General features: G+C 50.3%; 6 protein-coding genes across 6 annotated transcripts; 4 read left to right on the top strand and 2 right to left on the bottom strand.

Annotated features, from left to right (window-relative positions):
- Nucleotides 1-991: 991 nt before the first annotated feature.
- N7539_000942 (uncharacterized protein) lies at nucleotides 992-2197 on the top strand (the record flags this gene model as incomplete). Its single annotated transcript, XM_056930546.1, has 1 exon — nucleotides 992-2197. The coding sequence occupies one exon, from the start codon at nucleotides 992-994 to the stop codon at nucleotides 2195-2197; it is 1206 nt and encodes a 401-aa protein (XP_056794839.1).
- A 423-nt stretch (nucleotides 2198-2620) lies between these two features.
- On the top strand, nucleotides 2621-3058 carry N7539_000941 (ACT domain-containing protein; the record flags this gene model as incomplete). Its single annotated transcript, XM_056930545.1, has 1 exon — nucleotides 2621-3058. One exon carries the CDS (start codon nucleotides 2621-2623, stop codon nucleotides 3056-3058), a length of 438 nt encoding a protein of 145 aa, XP_056794838.1.
- A 926-nt stretch (nucleotides 3059-3984) lies between these two features.
- N7539_000940 (putative chromatin remodeling complex subunit (Rsc9)) lies at nucleotides 3985-6343 on the bottom strand (the record flags this gene model as incomplete). The annotated part of the gene is made up of 3 exons (XM_056930544.1): nucleotides 3985-5852; nucleotides 5912-6247; nucleotides 6307-6343. 3 exons carry the CDS (start codon nucleotides 6341-6343, stop codon nucleotides 3985-3987), a joined length of 2241 nt encoding a protein of 746 aa, XP_056794837.1.
- Nucleotides 6344-7801: 1458 nt separating this feature from the next.
- N7539_000939 (uncharacterized protein) lies at nucleotides 7802-9432 on the top strand (the record flags this gene model as incomplete). Its single annotated transcript, XM_056930543.1, has 3 exons — nucleotides 7802-8008; nucleotides 8064-8207; nucleotides 8281-9432. 3 exons carry the CDS (start codon nucleotides 7802-7804, stop codon nucleotides 9430-9432), a joined length of 1503 nt encoding a protein of 500 aa, XP_056794836.1.
- Nucleotides 9433-9866: 434 nt separating this feature from the next.
- On the bottom strand, nucleotides 9867-12498 carry N7539_000938 (putative C6 finger domain protein; the record flags this gene model as incomplete). The annotated part of the gene is made up of 4 exons (XM_056930542.1): nucleotides 9867-10744; nucleotides 10803-11836; nucleotides 11892-12004; nucleotides 12091-12498. 4 exons carry the CDS (start codon nucleotides 12496-12498, stop codon nucleotides 9867-9869), a joined length of 2433 nt encoding a protein of 810 aa, XP_056794835.1.
- Nucleotides 12499-17803: 5305 nt separating this feature from the next.
- On the top strand, nucleotides 17804-19548 carry N7539_000937 (copper fist DNA-binding domain-containing protein; the record flags this gene model as incomplete). The annotated part of the gene is made up of 3 exons (XM_056930541.1): nucleotides 17804-17879; nucleotides 18006-18170; nucleotides 18245-19548. 3 exons carry the CDS (start codon nucleotides 17804-17806, stop codon nucleotides 19546-19548), a joined length of 1545 nt encoding a protein of 514 aa, XP_056794834.1.
- Nucleotides 19549-22520: the final 2972 nt, after the last annotated feature.

The following is a 22520-nucleotide window of genomic DNA, read 5'->3' as shown; positions in this document are numbered from 1 at the left end:
ATACTCTGGGTTTGTACTTTGGTATGGATCCATAGGGTCGAATATTGGCCGCATTAGCCTAGGTTGTACACTTGCGAGTCGTAGGGTAGGCAGTCTGCAGCCGCTGCGAGAAATACATGGAGTCATCCAACCCGACCTACCCAGCCCATAGCTAACCTATTCAATGAATTAATCACTCAGTCTGGATTGGAAAAGAATGTGATTATTCCTTCTGGAATGCAGACTTTATGTGCTCATGTATTGATAAGTTTTTCGATTGTTGGCAAACTGGGCAGTAGAAGAAAGGCTTACTCTTCTATCTTGACAGTAATTCACCGGATGGGAGAATCCCCGGTCCCGCTGCACATGACTGCGAACTGCGAAGTGCCTGGCTACCGACGTGTTTCATCATTTCTTATTCCCAGCCATGGGCTGTTTCCAATAGATCGATTTCGGTCTTCGAAGCTGGAATCTATCAGATACAATTTTAGTCACCCAGCCAAGTGCTCGTTCGCAGAATACTGCCAGACCATCTATTCTTGTCCGCTGTTGTGCGCGCCGATGGCCCTCCACTTCAGCGGGTACATTCCAGAACCCGGCGTCCTTGGCAGCTTGCCTCCGCCCGGACGAGTGTTTTTGACTCATCGAGCCAGCCTCCGTGAATTGATTCTGCACCAGAACGAATCTTCTCCATTCTTTTTTTTTTGCTTTGCGCAAGAGAGGTTGAGCTTTTCTTATATGGTCAACAGTTCGCTTGATCCAACAAGTCACAACGAGCAGTTGCCACATCTCGACAAACTTTTGGTGACGAGTTCGTTGCGTTTCCAAAATGCTTACGCAGCTATTCCATTCGGTTCAGCATTCTCTACATGACCCTCTTTATTTGCGGGTGATAATTACTGGGCTTCTGGTGGGACTCGCCTCACTTGCAATCTCTCTGCATTATGGAAATGCCACTCGAATCCGTAGGAGGTTGAGGAACCTTCAACGTGTGAATTCCCTGACCAGCAATATGGCTGATCAATACGATTCACAATACGCTTTAGCATCTTCGTCTCCATCAGTGGGGCCACCGCGTATCAAATCGATCTTCCTCCATCCTGTCAAGTCGTGCGGACCGGTTGAGGTTGATCGCGCTCGAGTCACCAAGATAGGCTTACTCTACGATCGATGCATGGCCATTGCAACCAGGACGGTCGGCAGCAAAGATCCCGCAGCGGCACAATGGCGATTCATCAGTCAGCGAACAAAGCCTTGTATGTCCCAAATCAGAACAGAGCTCTGGTTACCGCACCGGTCTAGCGATCCGAGCGACCCACTGGTGCAGTCGGGAGGCTGCCTGGTCCTGTCTTTTGAAAATCCCGACCGTGCAAGCTGGACGGATCAGCTTGAGACAGTCATATATGCTAGGGACTTGGCGGCGAGACCGCGAATCTCTTTCATTGTGCCCCTCAATGTACCAAATGGCGAATTGACTGCCTTTGGTATTCACAGCCGTCAGGCCAAGGGGGTCGATCTTGGTCAAATCCCTTCAATTGCTGCGGCTCTACCATCATTGAAGAAATTCCTAGGGTTGTCTGCAAACCAGAGCTTGACAATCTTTAAATGCACTCCGGAGTCCTTGACTCGCACGGAGAAGAATCTCGCCCCCCTGGAGCACATCGGGTCGCCCGCTGTGCATGGATACACGGACCAACAGCCAATCAACATCAATAGTCTCTCCTCGGTCCATGAGGTGTCTTCACATCTTCCCAAAGAGAACCAGCCTCTGGATGCACTTCGATTCCGCGCCAATATTTGGATCACCAAGTCTATCGCCTACGAGGAAGAGACGTGGAAGCGCGTGCGCGTCAAACCTCGAGTCGCTACGAAGACACGACCAAGTGATGCGACTCTAGTTTTGTCAATTGTCTGCAGGACCTCGCGGTGCACCATGCCCAACGTCAATCTCAGCACGGGGGCCTTTGATGCGGACTTGCCCGCGGAAGGGAAGAAAAAGGGCAAGCCTCAACCCAGTACCACCCTGCTGCAGCATCGTACGGTAGAGACTGGAAATCCGTCGGCTCTGGGCTACTTGGGTATGCATTGTGTACCTGAAGATAAGAGCTTAAACGCAGCGGAGGAATCAGACTGGGGTCCGTATATAGAGGTGGGCGATGAGTTGGAGGTCTTGGAGACGGGCGAACATCTCTACGGGTTTACTGGGATGGATTACTAGAGCTGTTACTGTTGGGGAGTTCTGAAAAACATATCAGGTACAAACGTGCTTCTCTTCGTCAACTGCACAAGGCAGTCATCTTTAATTGACCTCTCACTCTCTCAGGGTCTCCAGTAGCCGTGTTCTCCGTTCCTGAAAAGTCTTCGTCAGGCTAACCACGCTGCACCGTTCTCCCGTTATACTCTGCCAGTGGGTCTGAAGAAGTGGACGACCCCATAATTCACCTACACATGCCATCCACAGGGCGTTGAGAGCCACGTTCTAGTTCCGTCTCTTTTCGCTTTTTAAGCTCGACATAACCACCTCCTTCCCGCTCTCGATCAACAATCCCGTCCCCAGACATAACCACATTCTTCCCCAGAATCTCATCTCACACTCCACGATCGAAAAGCCAAGTCCAAGTCCAAGCCAAAGCCATCCACCATGCCCCCCACCGGCGAACAAAACCTCTCCACCCTCCTCGCAACAATGCAACCCACCCTAGACCCAAAAACATACGTCTTCATCACCACCACCCAAGCCCTCCACACTCTCCCACTCGCGACTCTCCAGCCTGTCCTGCTCGCGCACGAAGTCGAGGGAACCACGATCGTGACGACGCAGGACCTCGCCGCCTCGCATGGCTTCGAGGGCGTGTTCCCGTGCAAGAGGATCTCGTTGACAATACATTCGAGCCTGGAAGCTGTGGGGTTGATTGCGGCGATCACGGATCGGTTGAAGGATCGTCGGATTAGTACTAATGTTGTGAGTGGGTATTTCCATGATCATGTTTATGTGCCGAGGGAGCGGGCGGATGATGCGATGGTTGTCTTGGACGGGTTGATTGGGGAGGCGAGGGCTGGAGCCGCGGGGCGGATGTGAGAGATTTTGAGGTTTCACTTCGTGAGGTTGACGTTGCTGGTGCTGGTAGTGGGTTGTATTGATGTTGATGTAAAATGTCAAGTTCTGGGGAGAGAGAGAGAGAGAGAGAGAGAGAGAGAGAGAGAGAGAGAGAGAGAGAGAGAGAGGGCGATTGATTGATTGCTGCAAAATTCACCGAGTTGTTGTTAGGTAGATCTGGTAATACCAGGCAGGAATTGAGAATAGCTCTCTCCAACGCATGGGTGATGATGATTGTTCCTACTACGCACGGGACCTGGAACACATGTCCGAGAATGCCCAAATCCTACTGAAGACTGAAGGAATTGAAGAGCACACATAAATGAAAGGTCGTTTGGAAGAATCTCCTACAATAGTCAGATTCGGCTGGCATTCCATCAGCTACCCAGTTCTCATACTATCATACATGTTGATCTTTCCTAGACGCATAACCACCGAAGTGCAGGACAATGATGACGGGACAAAAGCAGCCTCAGAGAACTCCCCTTGTGCCACACATGATACAAAGACGAAGAAGCCCATTCCAATCCAGGCACATCTATCGCTTTCTTGACCAGTAAACGCCGAAAAGATCAAATAATTGTGGACCACAGAGCGTTTCGAGCCGGGACCAGGATCGGGATTGGGAAGACCGGTTCCGACTGAGAACAACACAGACTATAAGTTCAGACCAAGTTCATAGGAGTGTCAATTGAGAGCGGAGACGTCCATCGAAATATTGCCGTTCGCAATGGTCTTCTTCAAACGGTCCGCAGTCTCAGGTGGTTGGCTTGGGAAAAATAAGGCGCGGCCAGACAAGCAGGGTATTAATCGTACATGAATAGTCAATGATGAAGAGAGATCAGGAAAAAAAAATTGGAAAAAGACCACGGCAAAGAAAATGGTCGGTGGTAAGCTCAGCGTATTCCTCAATAATCATCGTCATCATCATCTTTCTCAATGACCATGAGAAGCTCGGTGAGTTCTTTGCGCAAAGCACGATTTCGATCCCATACTTCGACAATCTTGGGACGCTGGCTCACAAAGCACGCCTTTTTCCAGGACACATTCCCGTATTTAGTTGCGACGCGTTGAGGCAACCCACGGGCAATGTTTCGCAAGACCAGCGCGGCCTTGTATGCTGCACCATATGCGTCGCCTTTCTCATTCACCGGGGTGTCCATGTAGTACCACTTACGGACGATCCGCTCCTGCAGAATGGGACGCTTGGTACTAGGTGGTGGGGCATCAGCAGGACGATCTTCTGGCAAATGTGAAGCGACATGACCGGCAACCACGGTGGCATTCGTATTTGGTCCAAGGACCCGGAACCGGGTGCAGTTGTCCCATCGGCAGATACGGGTGGGAGATGCGGTGGCTTCCGTCTTGAATTGTCCTGGAGTTTCCGCGGTCTCCAGACCCATGTGATCCTCAAATACATGTTGGCGGAGATCGCCGGGCGTTGCAAAAGCGCGCTGGCACATCTGGGAAGGTTTTGAATTATCTGTCCACTTGCAGTAAAGGTAGGGGAATCCTTGAAAGGTGTAGGCGGTCTCCAGTGGCCGGATTCCCTTGATGATGAATTTTGGGGCAGTGCCCTGACCATTGATGACCTGGGCCTGGGCATTGGTAAAGGTGTTGCTGACGTTTTTGATGAACTCAGCCGCAGGGAGGACACCGCCGCCGGCCACACGGGGGTCAGCGAAGCGGCTTTGGTAGGCCTGCCACAGCGCTATCTGTGTGATCTCGCACTCGGCGTCTTCAACAAAGCAACAGCGCAACCATTGCGAGCTGCGCTCAGGTTCTGGGCGCTCCATCAGCTTTTCCAGAAGCTCAGGAGGCACACGAGGAATGTCCAAAGGCGGCGGCGCCACCTTTTCCTCTTGAAGGACGGTCTCTTTCTTGAATGGCCGCGCCTCGTAAGTCAAAAGAGCAACCATGCGGGGTACAAAAACAACCGGAAAATTGATGACGTCCATCAGCGTCTCGATGTTGTCGGGATTGAGTGTGTATTGATACCAGAAGTCAAGAGCACCACTCAATATGTCTTTGTCGAGGTCGAGAAGGGTATGGTAGTAGAGTTGCTGAAGTGCAGTCTTTGACAAGCTTTCCATGGCTCGATTGCCATCGCCCTCCGGTAGCTCGGTCGAGAAGTGAGTCAATGCCCAAAGAGCTCTCACGATGTGTGCGCGGTCAGACGAACTCAAGCAATTGACGAGCGATATCCACAACGGATCCTGCGCATCAGTACGCATAAACTTCGTGACCTCTTCGGCGATGTCGAGCGCGTCGTTCCTGATTTCATTCAAACGTGCTTGTTGGGGGAGATTGATCATTATGACGAGGAAGTCTCTGAGAAGACCGGTGGCGTAGCGAGAGACGTAGAAGGCGTTTTCCTTGAGTAAGACCATGTTTCTCAAGACCAAAACAGCCTCCTTGACATTTCGCAGAGTATGGTTAAACTCTTTAGTCTCTAATGTATCCATGGGGATTTCACGTGGCATCTTGCGAATTCGGTCGAGGATATCTCGCGTTCCATGCAGCGAATTTAGCACGTGGATGTCATCGGGCCGTTGTTGTTGAGGGTCGTAGTCGAACTCCCAATGCTTGCCGGTGCAGAGCTGTGTGATTTCCAAGGCCTTCTGCATGAGTGATTCGGCAAGAAGTGGGAATCCCTCTAACTTGAACTTGTCCCATCGCTGATTCGATATTTGGACCAAATGGAACAGTGCAAAGTCGACTTCGTCAGGGATACCAGATTGAAGTCCATAATGAGTGCGCTTGTAGATATGGTCCGCTAAAGAAACGCGAGTCAGTGAGTCGCACGAATAACATGTCAGATCGGTGACAACTTACTCCTCGGTACCTCTAGGAATCGCAAGGGAAAGTATGGGTGGTAAAAATCAGGCTGCTTGGCAGATTTCGCGCGATCGTATAGGTTGGCGAAAAGCGCAGGCCGGTTGCCAGGTGTTGGTACCTCACGGGTCGCAATTGGTAGTTGCGTGTGAGTCTTTCCGTCCCAGTTATCAACAGCAAAGGATGCGCTTTGAGGATTCGCCGCGGGATTCATCGGCGCATGAGGCGACATTGATGGTTGAGGAGAGGTCAAGCTTTGTGGGTGGTTCGTGCGTCGAGCGGGTGTCGTGTCGGGGATGAAAGGCTGGTTAACTTTTGGTGCCTGGCGCAAGCCCTCTGCTTGCTGTCAGTCCCATGATTCCACCGCAGTCGGACGAACTTAGCGAGCAACTTACGGCGTAGCGACGTCCTCTGGGGTGTAGAGGCAGACATTTTGGACAGTGTAGAGAAGTGATGGATTAAAAGCGTCAAGAGTGCGATGCGTTGCGCAGACACTCAAGTGTCACCCTGGCTCTTTGGAGGCAACGGGTCAACAGTGCCGTGAACTGTCGCCAGATACCCTGATGTCTTTTACCGAAGCGTGGTGTAGGCGCAGATCAATGATCTTCGATTCGAGCTTGGTCTGCCAAAAAAAAACTGGGTCCCGAGGTCGAAGAACAGGTAATCGCGAGGCACGACCTCCTCGTTCTCTAGCTAATGGCGATCAATCACGGGATCGCCGTGATGTAAGTACCCTTGTACTTTGCGCTTTGCCCTTGCCAAAGCTTGCGAGAGACCTTGGTTGCCGTCAAGTGGAAATCGAGCGCGTTCGAAGTCGCAAAGCGCTGGATCGTGGAACCATGCGCAAGGCACAAAGAGGGAGGTGGTTGTGGAGCGCGTTCAAGATGAATAATCCAGGCGGGAGGACCGTATTAGATAGTGACCGGCTCTCAAAGCAAGCTTGGCTCATTCGTGTGAAGAGCCCTCAATTCCTGGATGCTGCCGTTGGAGGGCACTTGTAGAGCTGTGGATTCTGCGCTCAACGAAAGTGATCAGCCGAAAGTCCGCGCTTTCGCCCAGGGCGCGTTTTCGGATAATTGATTTCCCGAAGCCCGCGCAGTTCCTGGCGGAACAATCCAGGCTGGACGTTGACGCCTGAGGCGTACATCGAGACGCGATCTACAAATGCCAAGCATAAGTACTACCGTAGGCGTGCCAGGTAACTTATTAGCAGGTAACTACCTACCTATTACGCTACTTCCTACTACTGAGTTACTGATTGGACTAGTTCAGCAGTCCTTTGAGAGAGATCGAACTTGACTTTTGATTTTAGAACAATCAATAAGCCTGATTTTCCATAAATATCTCACATCGTCACATTCATGTGTCTTGAACTCATGATGCAGCCAGAAGTTCGGTTTAAAAGCAACCACAAGTGCCTGCACTATCAGATTTAGTCGAGTCCAAGACATGGCTAATTCTCGAGCTAGAAGTACTGTATCAAATTTCTTGAGAGAATTACAAATATATGTCTACTATCAGATGTTATGCCATATCATCTGAGGCCTCGAAGCATCGTACTGTGACAGTGGCCACTGGCAGGAAACCTACAAGATCTCAACTATTTCCTCACAGATGAAGGGTCACCTATGCCAGCTCTCTGCCCGACGCGAAATAGTCTTTTCAAGCTCTTTTTCGCTACAGTTTACCTTGTTGAAAGGTAGGGGGGCTTCTGGTCTGAGGAATCTGCCGTTTTGTCGGGTCATCTGATCAATGGCAGTACCGTATATCCTCGACTCAGGTCTTTGCTTAGAATCATCCCCTCCCACATCTCGTCGCCCCTTTCATATTGTCCTAGCAAGGCATTCAACCCTTTCTCTGATTTTTCAAATCAATTTCGAGTATTCTCCGATGGCTCGCACTCTGGCTCCGCTGGCATCGCGTCTGCCACTTTCAAAGTTCTCGTTTACCACAACGACGATCAATTCCCACTCGCGCATGATATGGACTCATATCAATGGAGATGGGACGCTCTTTTGTGAGACCGAGAGTCGCACTCGAAGTAGCACTCACGCACAAAGTTTCCATCTGAAAGTCGTTCAGAACAATAGCGTCTTGGTAAATGAGACCATTCGAGCTTCGTCATTTAATAGTGAGCTGACCAGGATGCTAGGAGGAAATTGATCTCACAGCTCATCTCGAGAATCTCCGGAATGAGCCAAGCTCAAGCCAGACCAGTTCTCGTCAGAAACCATCTTTTGTTGTCGTGGTCAAATTGCCATGCTTGGCAATCAAGTTTCCACTTGACGATACTCATGTAGGCCACTTCTATATCAGCAATGACGGGAAGAGGTGTCAAGACTCGAGCTAAAGCACAGTGTCCAACTTAGATCCGCCGCTTTCAGATCAAATTTAGCCAAGATCACGACTACTATACAATGCTCTCAATGCTGAGCGGTATGAATTGTCCGTTGACCGAGGGCACTTGGCCAGCAGCCGGTCGTCACCCATCAAGCACTTCCGCCGGAACAGCGCAGACCACACTGAATTTGCGACAAGATATGGGCAATGCCATCACCCCAGAAAGTATCAGAGCGGGAAGCTGCGGTGGCATGACCAATGCCCAATGTAGACACGATATAGGTGTGTCTCTTGATGGAAGTGCCTCGGATAAGGGTTGCTCATATCTCTCACCAGTGCCACGCGCGCCATCGTTACCATCAGCTCAAGTCCCAAGCGCAATCTGTCGTGGGGTCATATCCCTGACAGAGCCCCATGATATACCCGCGAACGAGGAAGGGATGGCAGATTCCAAACCTCAGCTTCCCAGAGCGCAAGAGGCTCTGAATCACAGCCCCGAGCCATCCTCTCAGCCCACCTCAGGCCCTGTTTCCCGTCACGAGGATATTAATCAGATGTTGCCTCCCAAGAGAGCCCTTCCGTTTCCAAGAAACAGGTCCAAGGTTTCACGTGCAGACACGGCCAGTCTCAAGTCGAGCCAACAGATTGTGCCAGAGTCATCCTACCCAGATCAGAGCACAAACAGACGCCATGAGTCACTGGCGTCCGATTTACAATCTCAATTGATCCAACCCCACAAATCCCCTCAGCCAGATGTGACTGACCAATACGACGCCTTCAGGTCCAACTCGCAGTCACAACTGTTCCAGACCCAGGCATTACCGGACACCCTCGAGCCTTCTCGACAGTCTACTCAACTTCCGCCAACATTGCCTCTTCCGCGGCTCGATCGTCAAGTCCAAGCGGAAATATTCACCCCCTTCGTACAGCAATCTCAAGTCGACACTCCAATGCCCCCAGAGGCCAACGCTCCTCAAATTCAAGGCCGGCCAGCGGCGGTGAGGCTGGTACACACCCCCGTGGAGGGGCAGCTCGCCGAGTATGCCAAAGCATCGACGACTGAACGTACTGCATTTCTGGAAAACTGGATGTGCGAGTTGATTGAGGACGACAACTTTGTGACTCTGTGCGAAGATGTTGAGAACACTTGGAGACGCTTTGCGTTTGGGGCGAAGTCCTAACATTACATCGCTCGCCCATAAAACTTATGCTTTTTCGCATCGACGTATCGATCTCATCAACTTAAAACCAAACGCCAATATAATCATCAACTAATACCGTCGAGAGGCCGAAGCGCGAGGGCGTCACTGATTATGCGGAAACTGAACATCATTATCGAAATGAGGAATGAACGAAGGTAGTGACTATTTAAACGTGGCTTGAGACGATTTCTTTTTTTTCGATGTTAGTAATATAGCATATGGACTCTCAATCATTTATTACACGGGCTATGTTTCACACACCCAGATCATGTAATACATTAGGGGATGATATTGAATCGAGCCATCAGAAGCATCATTGGTAAGTATATAGCTAGTTTGAGGTTATTTTGAATGACACGAGGTGAGACATGCCATTCGAAAAGAGAATGGGACGCCAGGGGTCATCGAAGGACTCAACGATTGCGACGGAATATCAGACCAGAAAAGACATTAAGATAGCCGGCCTTCGTCAGCATAGTGAAGTCAACCACGACGCGTCCATTGCCTCCTCCATGCGCCAGCTGTGGCGCCAGATTTGGCGAAGACTCACTGTGGTCTCCTGAAAGGCCTCCTGGTGGTGGGGGCGTCGCGTTCTGGCCAACAGATCCCTCCGCGCCCACTGCCAGATCAGCAAGATGCTGAAGGGACCGCTGCTCATTAGGTCCCATGACGGGAGGGTTGGAACCAGCAACAACCTTTTGTCCACCTCCGACCTCATGGAGAAGAGACTCCTGCGATTTGGCGCGACGCCACTCAATGAACACACGGATCTTTGCATCCCAGCCAGAGGTGGCGAATATATCTCCGAATTCCGATGCTTCTAATGAGCGTTGCGCGCGACGATCGAGAATGTCCTCGACCTTCTCGAGCGAGGTCCAACACTCCGCACTCCACTCTGGTAGGACTGTTGCCTCCAGTAGAGTCATCGAAGCAAGCGCCAAACTGTGCAAGTCAAACGGAGTAGCGGGTCGGTTGTGTGTCACTGCTTTGTGCATTTCGTTGATGACCTCCTGGGCACAATATATGATTTCATAAGGACTATAAACGAAGACGTGGCGCTTGATAAGAAGGCGAACGGTCCAATACAATTGATACTGAAGGCTTTCGAAGAACGGACGGGTGGTGGTCTCGGGCATTTCATCGATGCTGAAGAGATCTTGCATTGCTGCCAAGCGCTCAAGTGCACCAACCATGTGAGAACCTACCACTCGACCCAGACCAGTATTGGTCTGGCAGACGTTACCATCAACTGTGGCGAGAGTGAGAATCTCGAAGAGAAAGGTAGAATAGGCTGGTGACAAAAATGTTAGCCGTCCGTGCGGAAATTTGTGACTTAAGGTCCAACTCACCCGCAATCCCATTGGTAACATGACCGAGAACCCGAATGTCCTCTCGACCACCAATCTCCTGCCCAAAGACCACAGTAGCGTCGGTCACACTGATGGCATACCAACGAGCAAGGATGCTGAACGAGACCCAGTTTCGCCGGACCAGGTTGGCCTCTGAGTCAAGATCTTCATCTGTGATCCGGTCGTGTCTCAGCTGACCATGACTCTTGGCCAAGTCGTAGCCAAGGGTGTACGCGACCTGGACTAAAGTGGCTTTGGAAACACCATCCTTCAAGAAGAAGTTATCAGGACCCCGCGCGTCGCAATCCATAATCATCAGAATGAACGTCTGCAGCATAATCAAATTCACCGCCGGGGTTTGCATCAAATATGACTGGCGAGCATGTTGCAAAAGAAGAGTTTGCGCACTGTCAAAAGAGGTGACTCGTTCGAAAGCGCCGGCAACCCGAGTCAGATCAGTTCGTGTGAAGGCATACAAAGCATGGCAGAAGATTTCCTGAGTTTCGCGATTGCATTGGTGAAGTAATTCCAGGACACGCTCTCTAGTGTGTGGCAGAATTGGAAGGAGAGTGTGAGCCTTCTGATAGTATACGTCCAGAGCGCCCTCATCCAGATTCACCGGTGCAAGATCGTCATCACCTTCGTGTCGTGGAAGACTAGGCAGATCCAGCCCGCTGGGAAGTTCTTGTTCATTTCCAGATGGGTTCCAAAACAAGTTGCCAGGCTTGGGCGCATTGCCGCCCATGTTGGAGGGATTGAAAGGATCGGCGGTTCCGTCGGGAGTATCGAAGGCGTTCTGGGACGCGCGACTGTTGAAAGAGGGCTGTGCGAAAGAAGAGCTGGGGAGCCCCTCGAATACAGAATAAGCGCGCTTGCGTCCGGCTGACCCAGGGTCTGGTGATGTGAACTCTGGGTAGGCACGGGGCAGAGACGCATCGTTCATTGACTGCTGGTACTGCGAGTCGGACTGGACTATGCTGGGGTGCATCTGGTTCTCGAGTGTGTGAAGGCGCTCAGCTAGTTCCTTGATGTACCTATGATACGCCTTTAGTTCTGTCTGCCGAAGTCGTAGCGCGGGTGTCCACCTACCCTTTACTTGGACCTCTTTTCATAGGCACGCGACTGAACTGGCAGATCACGCCCAGTCGCCGACAATTGGAACAATCCTCGATACCATTTTCCGAACTCGCATCACATCGCACCTAACATTGGGAGTCGGGAATGTCAGACTCCTGAAGCACAGCACACATCTCATTTCGCGGGCGATCTTCATGGAAGTGGTGCATACCTTTTTGCGTCGGCACTCATCGCAAGCCCGAGATATTTTCGACCGTTTACGCGCGCTTTGTTCACCGTAACTCAAATCGTGGTTGGGGTCCACGCCGACCTGCTGACTTGGGGGGAATTGCAGCATGTGTTGATGTTGATGTTGATGTTGATCATCAGTTGGAGCGCGCCCCATGTCCCCCGCATTCGATGAACCCATCACCATTGCCTGATTATGATGAACGCCATTATTCGAGCCGTCTCCAATCCCAGGGCCGGAGGTCTCGCGTGAGAGCTCTGCTGAGAGCAGCTCGTCGGTAGTCAGTTGGCGGTTTCCGTAATATGGCATCGTGCCTTGAGCCATCTGCGCTCCGTTCGGCGATGGGTAAGAGGGACCCGGAGGCATGTCAGATTGCTCTCGTGGATTCATCGCGCATGTCAAGCCCGGAAATAGGCTGGAGAGTTCGAGGGGGGATGAAAGCGGGCTTCCGGAAGTTGGATGACAGGTGAAAAGGCACGCGTGAGAGGCAAGCGGAGGCAAGTTTTTTTTTGGTGGTATTTGCTACGGGGGTAATTTATGTTTTGCGGTCAGGGAATTTGGCAGGGGCTAGCCCCGCGGCTCTGAGCAACACCATTTAGTTGCGACGCCATGAATCTCATCCTGAATCTGCAATCCTTCATTTGCATATGCTTTTCTTGATATACTTCATCAATCTCGGGATGATAGCGGAGGGCGGCCTTTTGTTTCTGCGCGTTCCAGCGGATTAACACTATTTCCCAACTCCTGCTCCGACCGGACGAGCAGTTTGTCCGATTGTGACTCGAGGGTCTTTGCCGCTTCATCTTTGCATGATCATGGAAGGGCAAGGTCGTTGTGGAGGTATAAATCACTATCTAGTGATCTATTGAAGACGTCGCAGCTTTGCAATTTTATTTAAACTCACATAAAAGGTATTGGCTGGTCATCACACAAGTTGATCTTTACAGATCATGGAGATGGAAGCTGGAGGGCGGCGGCGCTTCTAATAAATTTGAATTAAAGTACCAGACCCGCCACCTGCACCAGCTATCTCGAACCTGGATCTCCATGAAATTCCGATCCTCTATAATCATTCAGTCCTGCTCTTGACTCGCCTGGGTCTTGACGCCGTCGCGCTTTCGTACTTCTAGAGACCCTCGTGAAAGACTATGCATTTATTGCATTCGCACTCGAGTCCATGTTAAAAGTTGGCCTTCATGTTCAGACTCATCCCTGAAGGGCGAAGCAACACTGTGATCAGGCGAATTTACAAGATGACGGACCATCCTGGAGGTCGTCAATTGAAGGCTGGACTTCTACCATGGAAGTCCAATGACACCAACTCCTTTTTTATTCCGTCTGCCCATCATTTTGGCCACATCGAGCTGGAGTTACATAAATTCAAGTAGAACAACTAAAATCCGAGAGTCCTCTTGACGTAGGACGTTTTTGGCGCATCAATTGGAGCCACGGAACCTTGACAACTGGGATACTGTACTCGACAACTTTGTCCATTATTGTTGGTCTGCACGCTTGAGATGGAACTTGCTCCCTCAAAGCCGCACTACTAGCAGTAGCAAGTGTGTAGAAGCCATAATTAGTGCATGTCAAGGGTCAGGCAGCGGTCAAGCGAGAACACAGAATGCTGCCTGTGGTGATGTGTAAGTAATCTCTGACGTGGTGATCATTACTACCTAGGTACCTACTGAACTATCCTACCAGACTCCCATGCCGGAGGTCAGTATAAATACCCTTGACCTTTCTGCGTTCAAGAATCTGCAATATTCGGGCCTTTTGAGCTCCAGCTTATTCGGCGCCCGCGCCCTCCACCCTGTACGCCTTATCAACGTATATTTTGAAGCAGCACGATCTCGGATTGAGGTGGATATGATTACACTAACCTGGTATCTTTCACCGGGTTTTATGTTGTCGAGAGATAAACACATGCATAGCAATCGGATCAGCGCCTATTTCCATTCCTTGGGAGAATTGAGCTCGACTCAGAAAATTGTAGTCAAGGTATTATAGCATTCAATTGTCCCAATCTACTGCTGAATTGTCTCATAACCAGTGACTTGACAATCCGTACACATGCGACTTTTCTATTGATCGTGGCTATCTCCGACTTCCTTCCCGTTACATGTTGGCGAGCAGTTCAATCAGTGTACCTGATCAATGTCATTATGGATCTAACCGCTTTTGTCAGGTCGATCCCGATGAAGACGAAGAAACAGTGGTACTCAAGTATTACAGCGTGAATCCGTGAAGAATTGAACAACAATCCATCAATCGTGTATTGCGTATTATACTGTGAGTGACAAAGTGTCCTAGTAAAACTAAATAGCAGCATTGCAGCACTGAATTAGACGGTGGACACTGAAATCTGGAGCCGGGACTCTTCGAGATAAAAATGATGATCAACACCAGGGAGTCTCGACTCACACAATACACTACCTAGATATCAAAGCTGAACGCCTGTTTCAAGAAGGTTGAACTAGCTTCTTCATCTGCAATCATACCAATTATCTATGTATCCATCGCTTTCATCGTCTCCCATTGTTCTAATCTCTACAAACCCCAGTCCACGCAAGTTCCTCGTCCACGAATATGCGCATCATATTCCCGTTGGTCAGAGACCGTAGGAATTTATTACTGTCCCGCCCAATACAGTATCGACTAAGAATCACCTGCGCTAGTCCCTTTCTGCAGGCCACCCGATGCGGGAACGGTGACGCCATAGGAGGAAGCGACCAAGTGCAGGTCGAACCACACGCATTCTCCTACAAAGAACTTCAGTTTCCAGGAAATAACTAGTGAATGCTGTACATTGTTGTACAGCCTCTACACCTGTATTATGCGTGAGACCCGCTCGAACCTGCTGCCTCGGAGTCGGCGGTAAACCCTTCTAATTGTCCTACCTGCGTCACCCTCTGCATAACTCGGGGTTCAAACACGTTGCTATCATGGGGCTGAATGATTCAGTCACTGGATGACTATCGGTGATTGTAAGAAGCACCGTCTATTTGATCATTCAGCCTGCTGACTGGCTGCTATTTCTCCCGCGCTTGGTCAAGTTGAACCTTCCCACGACAGCACTGCAGCGGTGTACTGCTCGCACCATGATCTGCAACCCCGTCCGCGGCTTGCAGGGATCTCCGAGAGTTCTTCGGTCGGAAGTGGCCGGTGCCTGAAAATGGCTGGCGGAGGTGGGTGTCTCGAAAGTGTATGGACATAGAGTCACAGACACGCCCGACGGAAGCCGTTCATCCATAAACAAAAACATCTTCAAGAAATGGCACCACTGTGATGCTGAAAAGGTGCTTCGTTCCAATCTGCACGCAGCAGGCATCTTATGGCTGATGCTGTGTGATGAAGTGCCTCGTTTCAGCAAAGAGGAGCTACTACAGAAACGGGCACCGACCACTGCCCGAGGGAAAACTCAACATGCAGACTATTATACGCTGCAAACTGGAAGAGTCATGGTTAATTCTCAAGTTTGCCATTGATTGCAAAAAACAAATGGTGCATGATTCAAGGGGAGCTTTCACTGGCCTGTTACTGAACCATCTCAACCTTCTAGAAGACCGATAGTCCAGCAAGTCGGTGTGCTATGCATCACTACAGATTGCAGAAGTGTAGACTGCAGAGTACCACTATACTACCTGATATGCCAGGATTCGCCGAGGGCCATCTAGTACAGAAGAATGACTAACACACAAAGAGACTCAGCTGACCAAGGAATAGGAAAGTGACTTTGATACTAGTAAATTGCACGCTAGTAAACACTCAACACTGAACACTGGCATAAGACTAACAGGACCATAGGGAGGCCTCTACAATGATAGTGTGTACAAATTACGAACAGATAAATCATAAAGACTGAGTTAGTCTTCCAGTATGTAGACCAGACCGAGTCCTACCTGAAAAGGGAACTCTGTGACGGAACACTTTCTTGCTACATGATCTACAGATACTTGTTTGCTATACGGTCTGTCTTAAGACAGAACTTTGTTGAGCCATAAAGATACACATTGATCGTTCCAGTGACCGCTAGAATGGCATCTTTTGTCATGTTGATCCTGATTGTGGGAAGTGTCTTAGACTTTGTTGATCGAGATCCTCGCAGCCATGGGTGTAAAGTGTAAACCCTAATCAGAGCCAAACGATGATCTGCGTACGGTTCAGAACTGGTACGGTAATAGTACATTACAAGTCCACAATAACCACTGAACCACATACCAGTCACGACTAAAGTAAGACGGACCAGGCTGTTGTGGGGACCACATCCTCGACTCCTGGGGCTCCGAGTGGGGACGGGATCGATGTTTTGTAGCATTTGGTGCTGGCGATGCGATGGCAGCCTGACACGGACGATCGTCCGATTATGGTACACTGGTACACTGGTACAGTACGTACGTACATGGTATAAGCGCAAGCTCGCAACATAGGCCGACTGCCAACTGTGGTGTCAACTGGAGAGTCTATCGGCAACACGGCCGACGGAATCACCACCGATACAAACTTAAAATTACCTGCTTCGGCGAGCAAACCACTTTACTATTCAAAGACCCGTAGTGGACGCACACCAGACGATTCACTGGCAAGAAACTCCTTACTTGACCGCGTGTTCACATTACACATCATCATCAGACAAGCCTGATTCCCGCATGGAGTGGATCACGGGACAATCCCGACAAGGAATCTAAGCATCGTAAAACAATGAGATATCGATGCGATAAATGATCCACATCAAATTGTCCATAAGTATGTAATGAGACCCCGTCCTGAAAAAAGTCAGTGGCCCCAAAAGAGTACAGCGGTACAGCCCGTGGTCTAGAGCCTTACCTAATAGATTACCGTACCCGTCTTGTCAGAGCTCGAGCCTGTTCACCTGTTGCCCTCAGGCCCTGTTCACCTGTTGAGTTCCCTTGGTCCCCTTCGTTCCTCGGTGCCTTCCACGCTTGTACTGTACCTTCCTGGGGCCGGCTGCAGCCGCCATCACCGCAAGAAAAATCCCACCTGCGAACGGGTCCCCCCCCCCAGTCTTTAAACCCCCCTTCGCCTTCCTCTGTTTCCCTTTTTCTCTCCACATAGGGTGTTCCTCCAGACTCCTTATATCGATCGCATTTATTTTGGCCGCCACTACCGGTACTTGGTGTCCTGTCTCACGGCCGGCGCCAAACGGTGCGTAGGCTTGGTCCCCTCGAGTTCGCTTTTCCTTCTCCTCTACTCCGACTTCCTCGTCCAAAGGACCCTCTCTCCCGCCTCTCCTACCCACACCCTCTACAACCCCCCTTCTATTACCACCAACAGCCGCCCTCCTACTCCGCTTCTTTTGCAGTCGCCCTTCCCAATTCCAGGCCAGCGCGATTACCTCATATATACTCCGTCTCCTCAAGTCTCTGAATCCCTTCCAAAAAGCGGTCATATCCCCTGTCCACCCAATTGTTACGACGTCTCGTGTGAATCTCGGCAGTGATTCACCCTGGCGCTCTCAAAAGATACCCAATTTTTTTTTGCCTGTTGCTGTCTTCTATAGACCCTCTTGAAAGAGCGGTCCTATTACCCGAACACAAGGAAAGGAACTCTCGCCTTGACGGCTTGCTCCGATCCTCACTGTGATCGGTGCTCCAAACATCTGACTTCACCATTCCAAACCCATTTGTGTAACCTAATCGCGACTCATCGCATGTGTGCCTTTCAATAACACACAGTGATGCTTATCGATGGTGAGAAGTGGGCCTGCGAGGCTTGCGTCCGGGGTCATCGCGTCAGCAGCTGTCACCACAGCGGTAAGTCCCAACTCCTCGCGCATCGATCCCCCGGGGACATTCCACTCCCTGGCATGGCGCATATGCTTTCGCTCAACTCCACATGACTCGTAACCACTTGGCGTTCCTAACACTTCAATGCGGCAGACCGCCCTTTGACCCATATCAACAAAAAAGGCCGCCCAGTATCTCAATGCACCCACTGCCGCGGCCTACGCAAGTCTCGAACGACCCACGTCAAGTGCGAGTGTGGCGACAAGAAAAAGAAGAATGACTCGTCTGATTCCCCCAGTGACAAACGAGATCCCAAGCGTGAGCATTTGACGTTGCGGCAAAGGCCTACTTTGGCTTTTTGATTGTTTCCCTGTTCTGATCTGAACCTACAGAGGACTCCCTTCATCGTTGTGGCTGTATCCATGGCCAGCGCTGCACCTGTGCGCTGAAAAAGGAACCGAAATTGGAGACTGTGCCCGAGGCGGGCCTGCCTCCGGCGCAGCCACCAGTCCCCACGGAAGCTCCTCGGAAACCCCATCTCATGTCCACCAAGTCCGAGTCGACGTTGACCATCTTCCGCGATGGCCACCATAAGCCTGCCCACAAACACAATGACATGGCCCACAAGTGTGGATTGCCGTACACAATCCCACGATCCCATACCATCCACCACACCTCGGATGCGTCTCGTCGGTCTGTAGACCACTCTGCAGTGACCCAATCAGCCTTTATCTGCGAACCCCTCAGTCTGTCGATGGATCCTGTTCCATTGTCACGACAGACCTCTCAACACAGTTCGCCAAACAGTGCTCTCTCTGCAAACGCCGACGAGATCTCGGCCGCCGCTCCTCTTCAACAAGCCTTCTTGGATACCTTCTCCACTTCGGCGGTCCCGACGTCCGGAGCTCTGGACTCATCATCCCTCGATTGCGCTGCCGGTAATCCCATGCCCGCCTCCGCTCCGAATATGGATGGCTTTTCTATGGACCCGGGTATGACCTCTGTGCCTTCCGGCCTCGACATGTCGACTTATGCCAACTTTGTCCCTACGTCCAATAATTCCCCGATCACCTCCATGGCCTTCCAGGATCCATATCATGACCCTTATTTCTCCACCGTGGATTCGGATCTGTCTCTGGGACAGACTGGGACTGGCGCACCCTCGGTCGACTGGTCCAGCTTCCCGTTGTATTCAAATGCGCTTCCAGCATCGAGCACGCAGACCCCGTCTTACGCTAGTTTCGACTATTCCTATCCATCTGGACTGCCTCCGCCATCATCCTCGGGTGATATTTCCGAGGTAGATGAATTCGGCCCGTTGCCTGCTCTGGGACATACCAGCAACGATGTGCATGATCGACACAGTGTGAGTGAAGCTTCTGACATGGATCACCTCCGTCTCAGCTCTGCGTCCTCGCTGGTGGGCTTGCCGCAGGCTCAGCTCCTCTCGTCCAATGATCTGGGGTCCATCAACATTGACGATTTCCTCAAGTCGGCCAATGACTCTACTGCAGCACTCGAGCACCAGTTACACGCGAACATGGGCATAGACTCCAAACCTGCTCCCGTGCAAGACCTATACCCTCTTGCACAGGTGCCGGAAGCGGCGCCCATTTGGCCCGTTGGCCTCTTTGACACGACAGCGTCTGATTCTCCCCTTGAGGATGATTACTTCCGTCAAACCTGGGCTCAGTAGCCCCGTGGATGGATCCATCCAACCTTAGTCCCACAATTGCTTTTGTCTGTAACTTCTTGTTCCCCACCTCTGTGTCCTCTTCCTTTCCTCGGGAGGGTTCTTCTGCGTTTATATCCGTGGGACCTGGGTTTCTCCGACTCATTTCACCTCTGATTCTCGCCGTCGGCTCTTACCACCACCTCCGCACCGTCTTTATGACCCTGATGAGAGATGATGATAAATGCCTGTCCTTTCTTTATCTTGATATATCACCTGTCACATGTTATACTAGCCAGTCTAGAACTTTTCTCATGCTAGCATTCCAATTCTAGAGGGATCTTTTGATTCAAATGGTCCCTTTCTACTTTCAAGCTCTTTAGCATTCGCCAATGCTCGTTGCAATTCTGACCAGATTTCCACTCTAAATACCATGCGGGCAGAATTGCGTCCTGTTGTGTCGGTTGCGTTCACCACAAGCATCAGAACAACAGCAGGGACTGACTCCCTACACAGTACACACCCTCCTCCCTTCGATCCGAACACCGGGCTATCCATTTTTGAAAGGCATCTAACTCAACCACCAATCGTGTCCGTCATGGTCACCATGGAATGATGTTCAATATGTAATCTCTGTCGTTGGGTGCAAGAAACTCCGAGGACCCCGGCGACGCATCGCCTATGTGACTGGGCCTAATCCCTTGATTTTTCGATGCCTGCGTCTGCATACATAGTCGATACCCTCATTGCGAATTCGTCATCAAGCTTCGTGACGCTCAGAGTCTCCCTTGTTCTCCACAGTCCACATTCCCAGAGCTCGGGATTGCGGGCGGGCCTGTGAGATGAAGTTTTTTTTTCAAATTTTGATTTGATTTGACTATATTTTTTTTCGGATATCCTAATGAATGGTCGGGGGTGCCTTCCCGATATCATCATTGCGGACTTGATGGTAGATGTGGCGGTGAGCAGGGAGGATTCGATACGATGATGAGTCAGGACATGCGTGGTCCACTTGACCTGCTGGTAGGTGTGAGATCATTTAGTTAGGGGATAATTAAGGTTGGTGGTGGTTTCTGGACACGGCTCGACGGATGGGTATGAGGATTTTTTTGTTTATTGTTTATTCATTGAAGAAGACATTGTTTTGAGTGCTGATTCGTCGACAGATGGGAAACTTGTATGTTTTTGCAGGGCTGTCAGGGCGAGCGTTGCTCGTTCTGTTGTGAGAGTGGCTCTTTTGGTTGATTTATCTTTCATGTTGATATTGTAGTAGGCTGCTAGGAGTCTGTGCACGTGTTAGGTAGACTCGGGCATTCGTAGGTGACCTTGTAATGGAGGTTCTTGCTGTTTATTATATACTGTAGCTGAATTACAATGCATGTGTCAAGGTGTTGTTCGTCCCCACTGGAATCTTTTGATATTGGACTTTTGAACCCGACTTGCATCTACAATCGTAGCGTTGTTCAAGACTTCAAGTTCTCATTCTCAGCATAGAGATTCCTCTTTTACCATGACTTGTGATATCCTGATTGATATTGCGTTGTTGAGAAATTGGCAAGCTGCGTATCCAACTACCTGAACAGCGTCGATCGTGGTCTGGTGAATAGGAAAGCTCTCTTTGCAGGAGTCCATGAGATATGGTGGTCCTGTATAGGTAGGTAGGATTCCCCCTCCCCCCAAGTGTGTGATTTGCGCGGTCAATCAAGTTCATTGCACAGTATTTCTCTCTCATTTCTTGAATCTTACTCATGACAGGGTTAGCTCAGCTCCCCACTCTTCAGTTGTCTCGCCATGCCTGATCACCCAACACAAGATCCCTGCCCGCAATCCAATCCATTCTCCCTCGATATCCGGACACCTAAGAGTCGCAAGGATTCAGCGGTATGTACATTGGGCTTAGTGTCACTGTATCACTACCCACAACCGTGGATTCAACACATCCGCTGAATACGTCGTGATTCAATTTATTACATCTGAGTTGGCGCCTCTCTGCATCATTGGAAAATAGAAGTGGAGACTGGACCCATCCACAAGGGCGTCCATCCCGGGCGAGGGCAAATCAAGCATTCGTCGCATGGGCTTGGCTGATGCTTAGCATCCGATCAGATGGGGGTCCCTGCACGTAGCTGGGATCTTCCCTGTCTTTGGTCCTGGTATTTTAAGGATCATCGTCGACGTACAGTACAGGAACCCAAGTCATGTGTCAAATACGTGGATATCATTCTCCACAATCTACATAACTGGACGTACAGCCCGTATGTATACGTGGAGAGCGAAACAACACATCACAGTACTCTGTGTAAAGATATGTACACAGTGTGCAAGGCCGGAAGCCCTGCATGTCGGATAAGGATATGGATTGACTTTTGAACATCCAGACGAGTAACTGATGATCTACCTTGCAGTGTACAGTAGACACTGCCCGCCAACACTATTCTCCTGCTGGAAGGAATTTGTCCTCGAGTTGTTTAGGCTGTCTCGATCAGTAGATAGTGATACCATTCATACAGTACTATTTTACATTTACCAGTAGAATGACGCGCAGTCCAGCATCGACCACGTCCACCTGTGGAAGCCGATTTATCCGAATCAACAAGACCCGGGAGTGCAAGGCACGCAAGGGATAAAGATGGAGATCAGAACTCCGCTCATTTGCCTTTATTTTAATTATGAACTTTATCCCGAAACGAGAACGATGTGATTTTTTACAGTAATGAAATGACTTGATACTTGTACTTGAACAACCATTCCAAGAATACCATGATTCATCTAATTCACACTCTATACCTATGCTCTTTTTTCAAAGAAGCTACAGTGTGATGGTACCAGCGTGTGCGTGCTACCTAGGTATGCTACCAATTTGTCGGGTGTTGAGCTTGAGACTCCCGGCTTAGCTAGCATCCAGGTTCTTGTACAGTATTCATGTATAGTTTGTCTACAGTATACAGTATAGTCGAGTCCGAGATGTTTTTCCGATTCCACGCCTCCTTGGATTC

The sequence above is a fragment of the Penicillium diatomitis genome (assembly GCF_028827545.1).
Source record: "Penicillium diatomitis strain IBT 30728 chromosome Unknown utg000001l_segment0_segment0, whole genome shotgun sequence".
NCBI lineage: Eukaryota > Fungi > Ascomycota > Eurotiomycetes > Eurotiales > Aspergillaceae > Penicillium > Penicillium diatomitis.
Note: the sequence above shows the minus strand (reverse complement) of the source record. Positions and strands in the feature narration are given on the sequence as shown.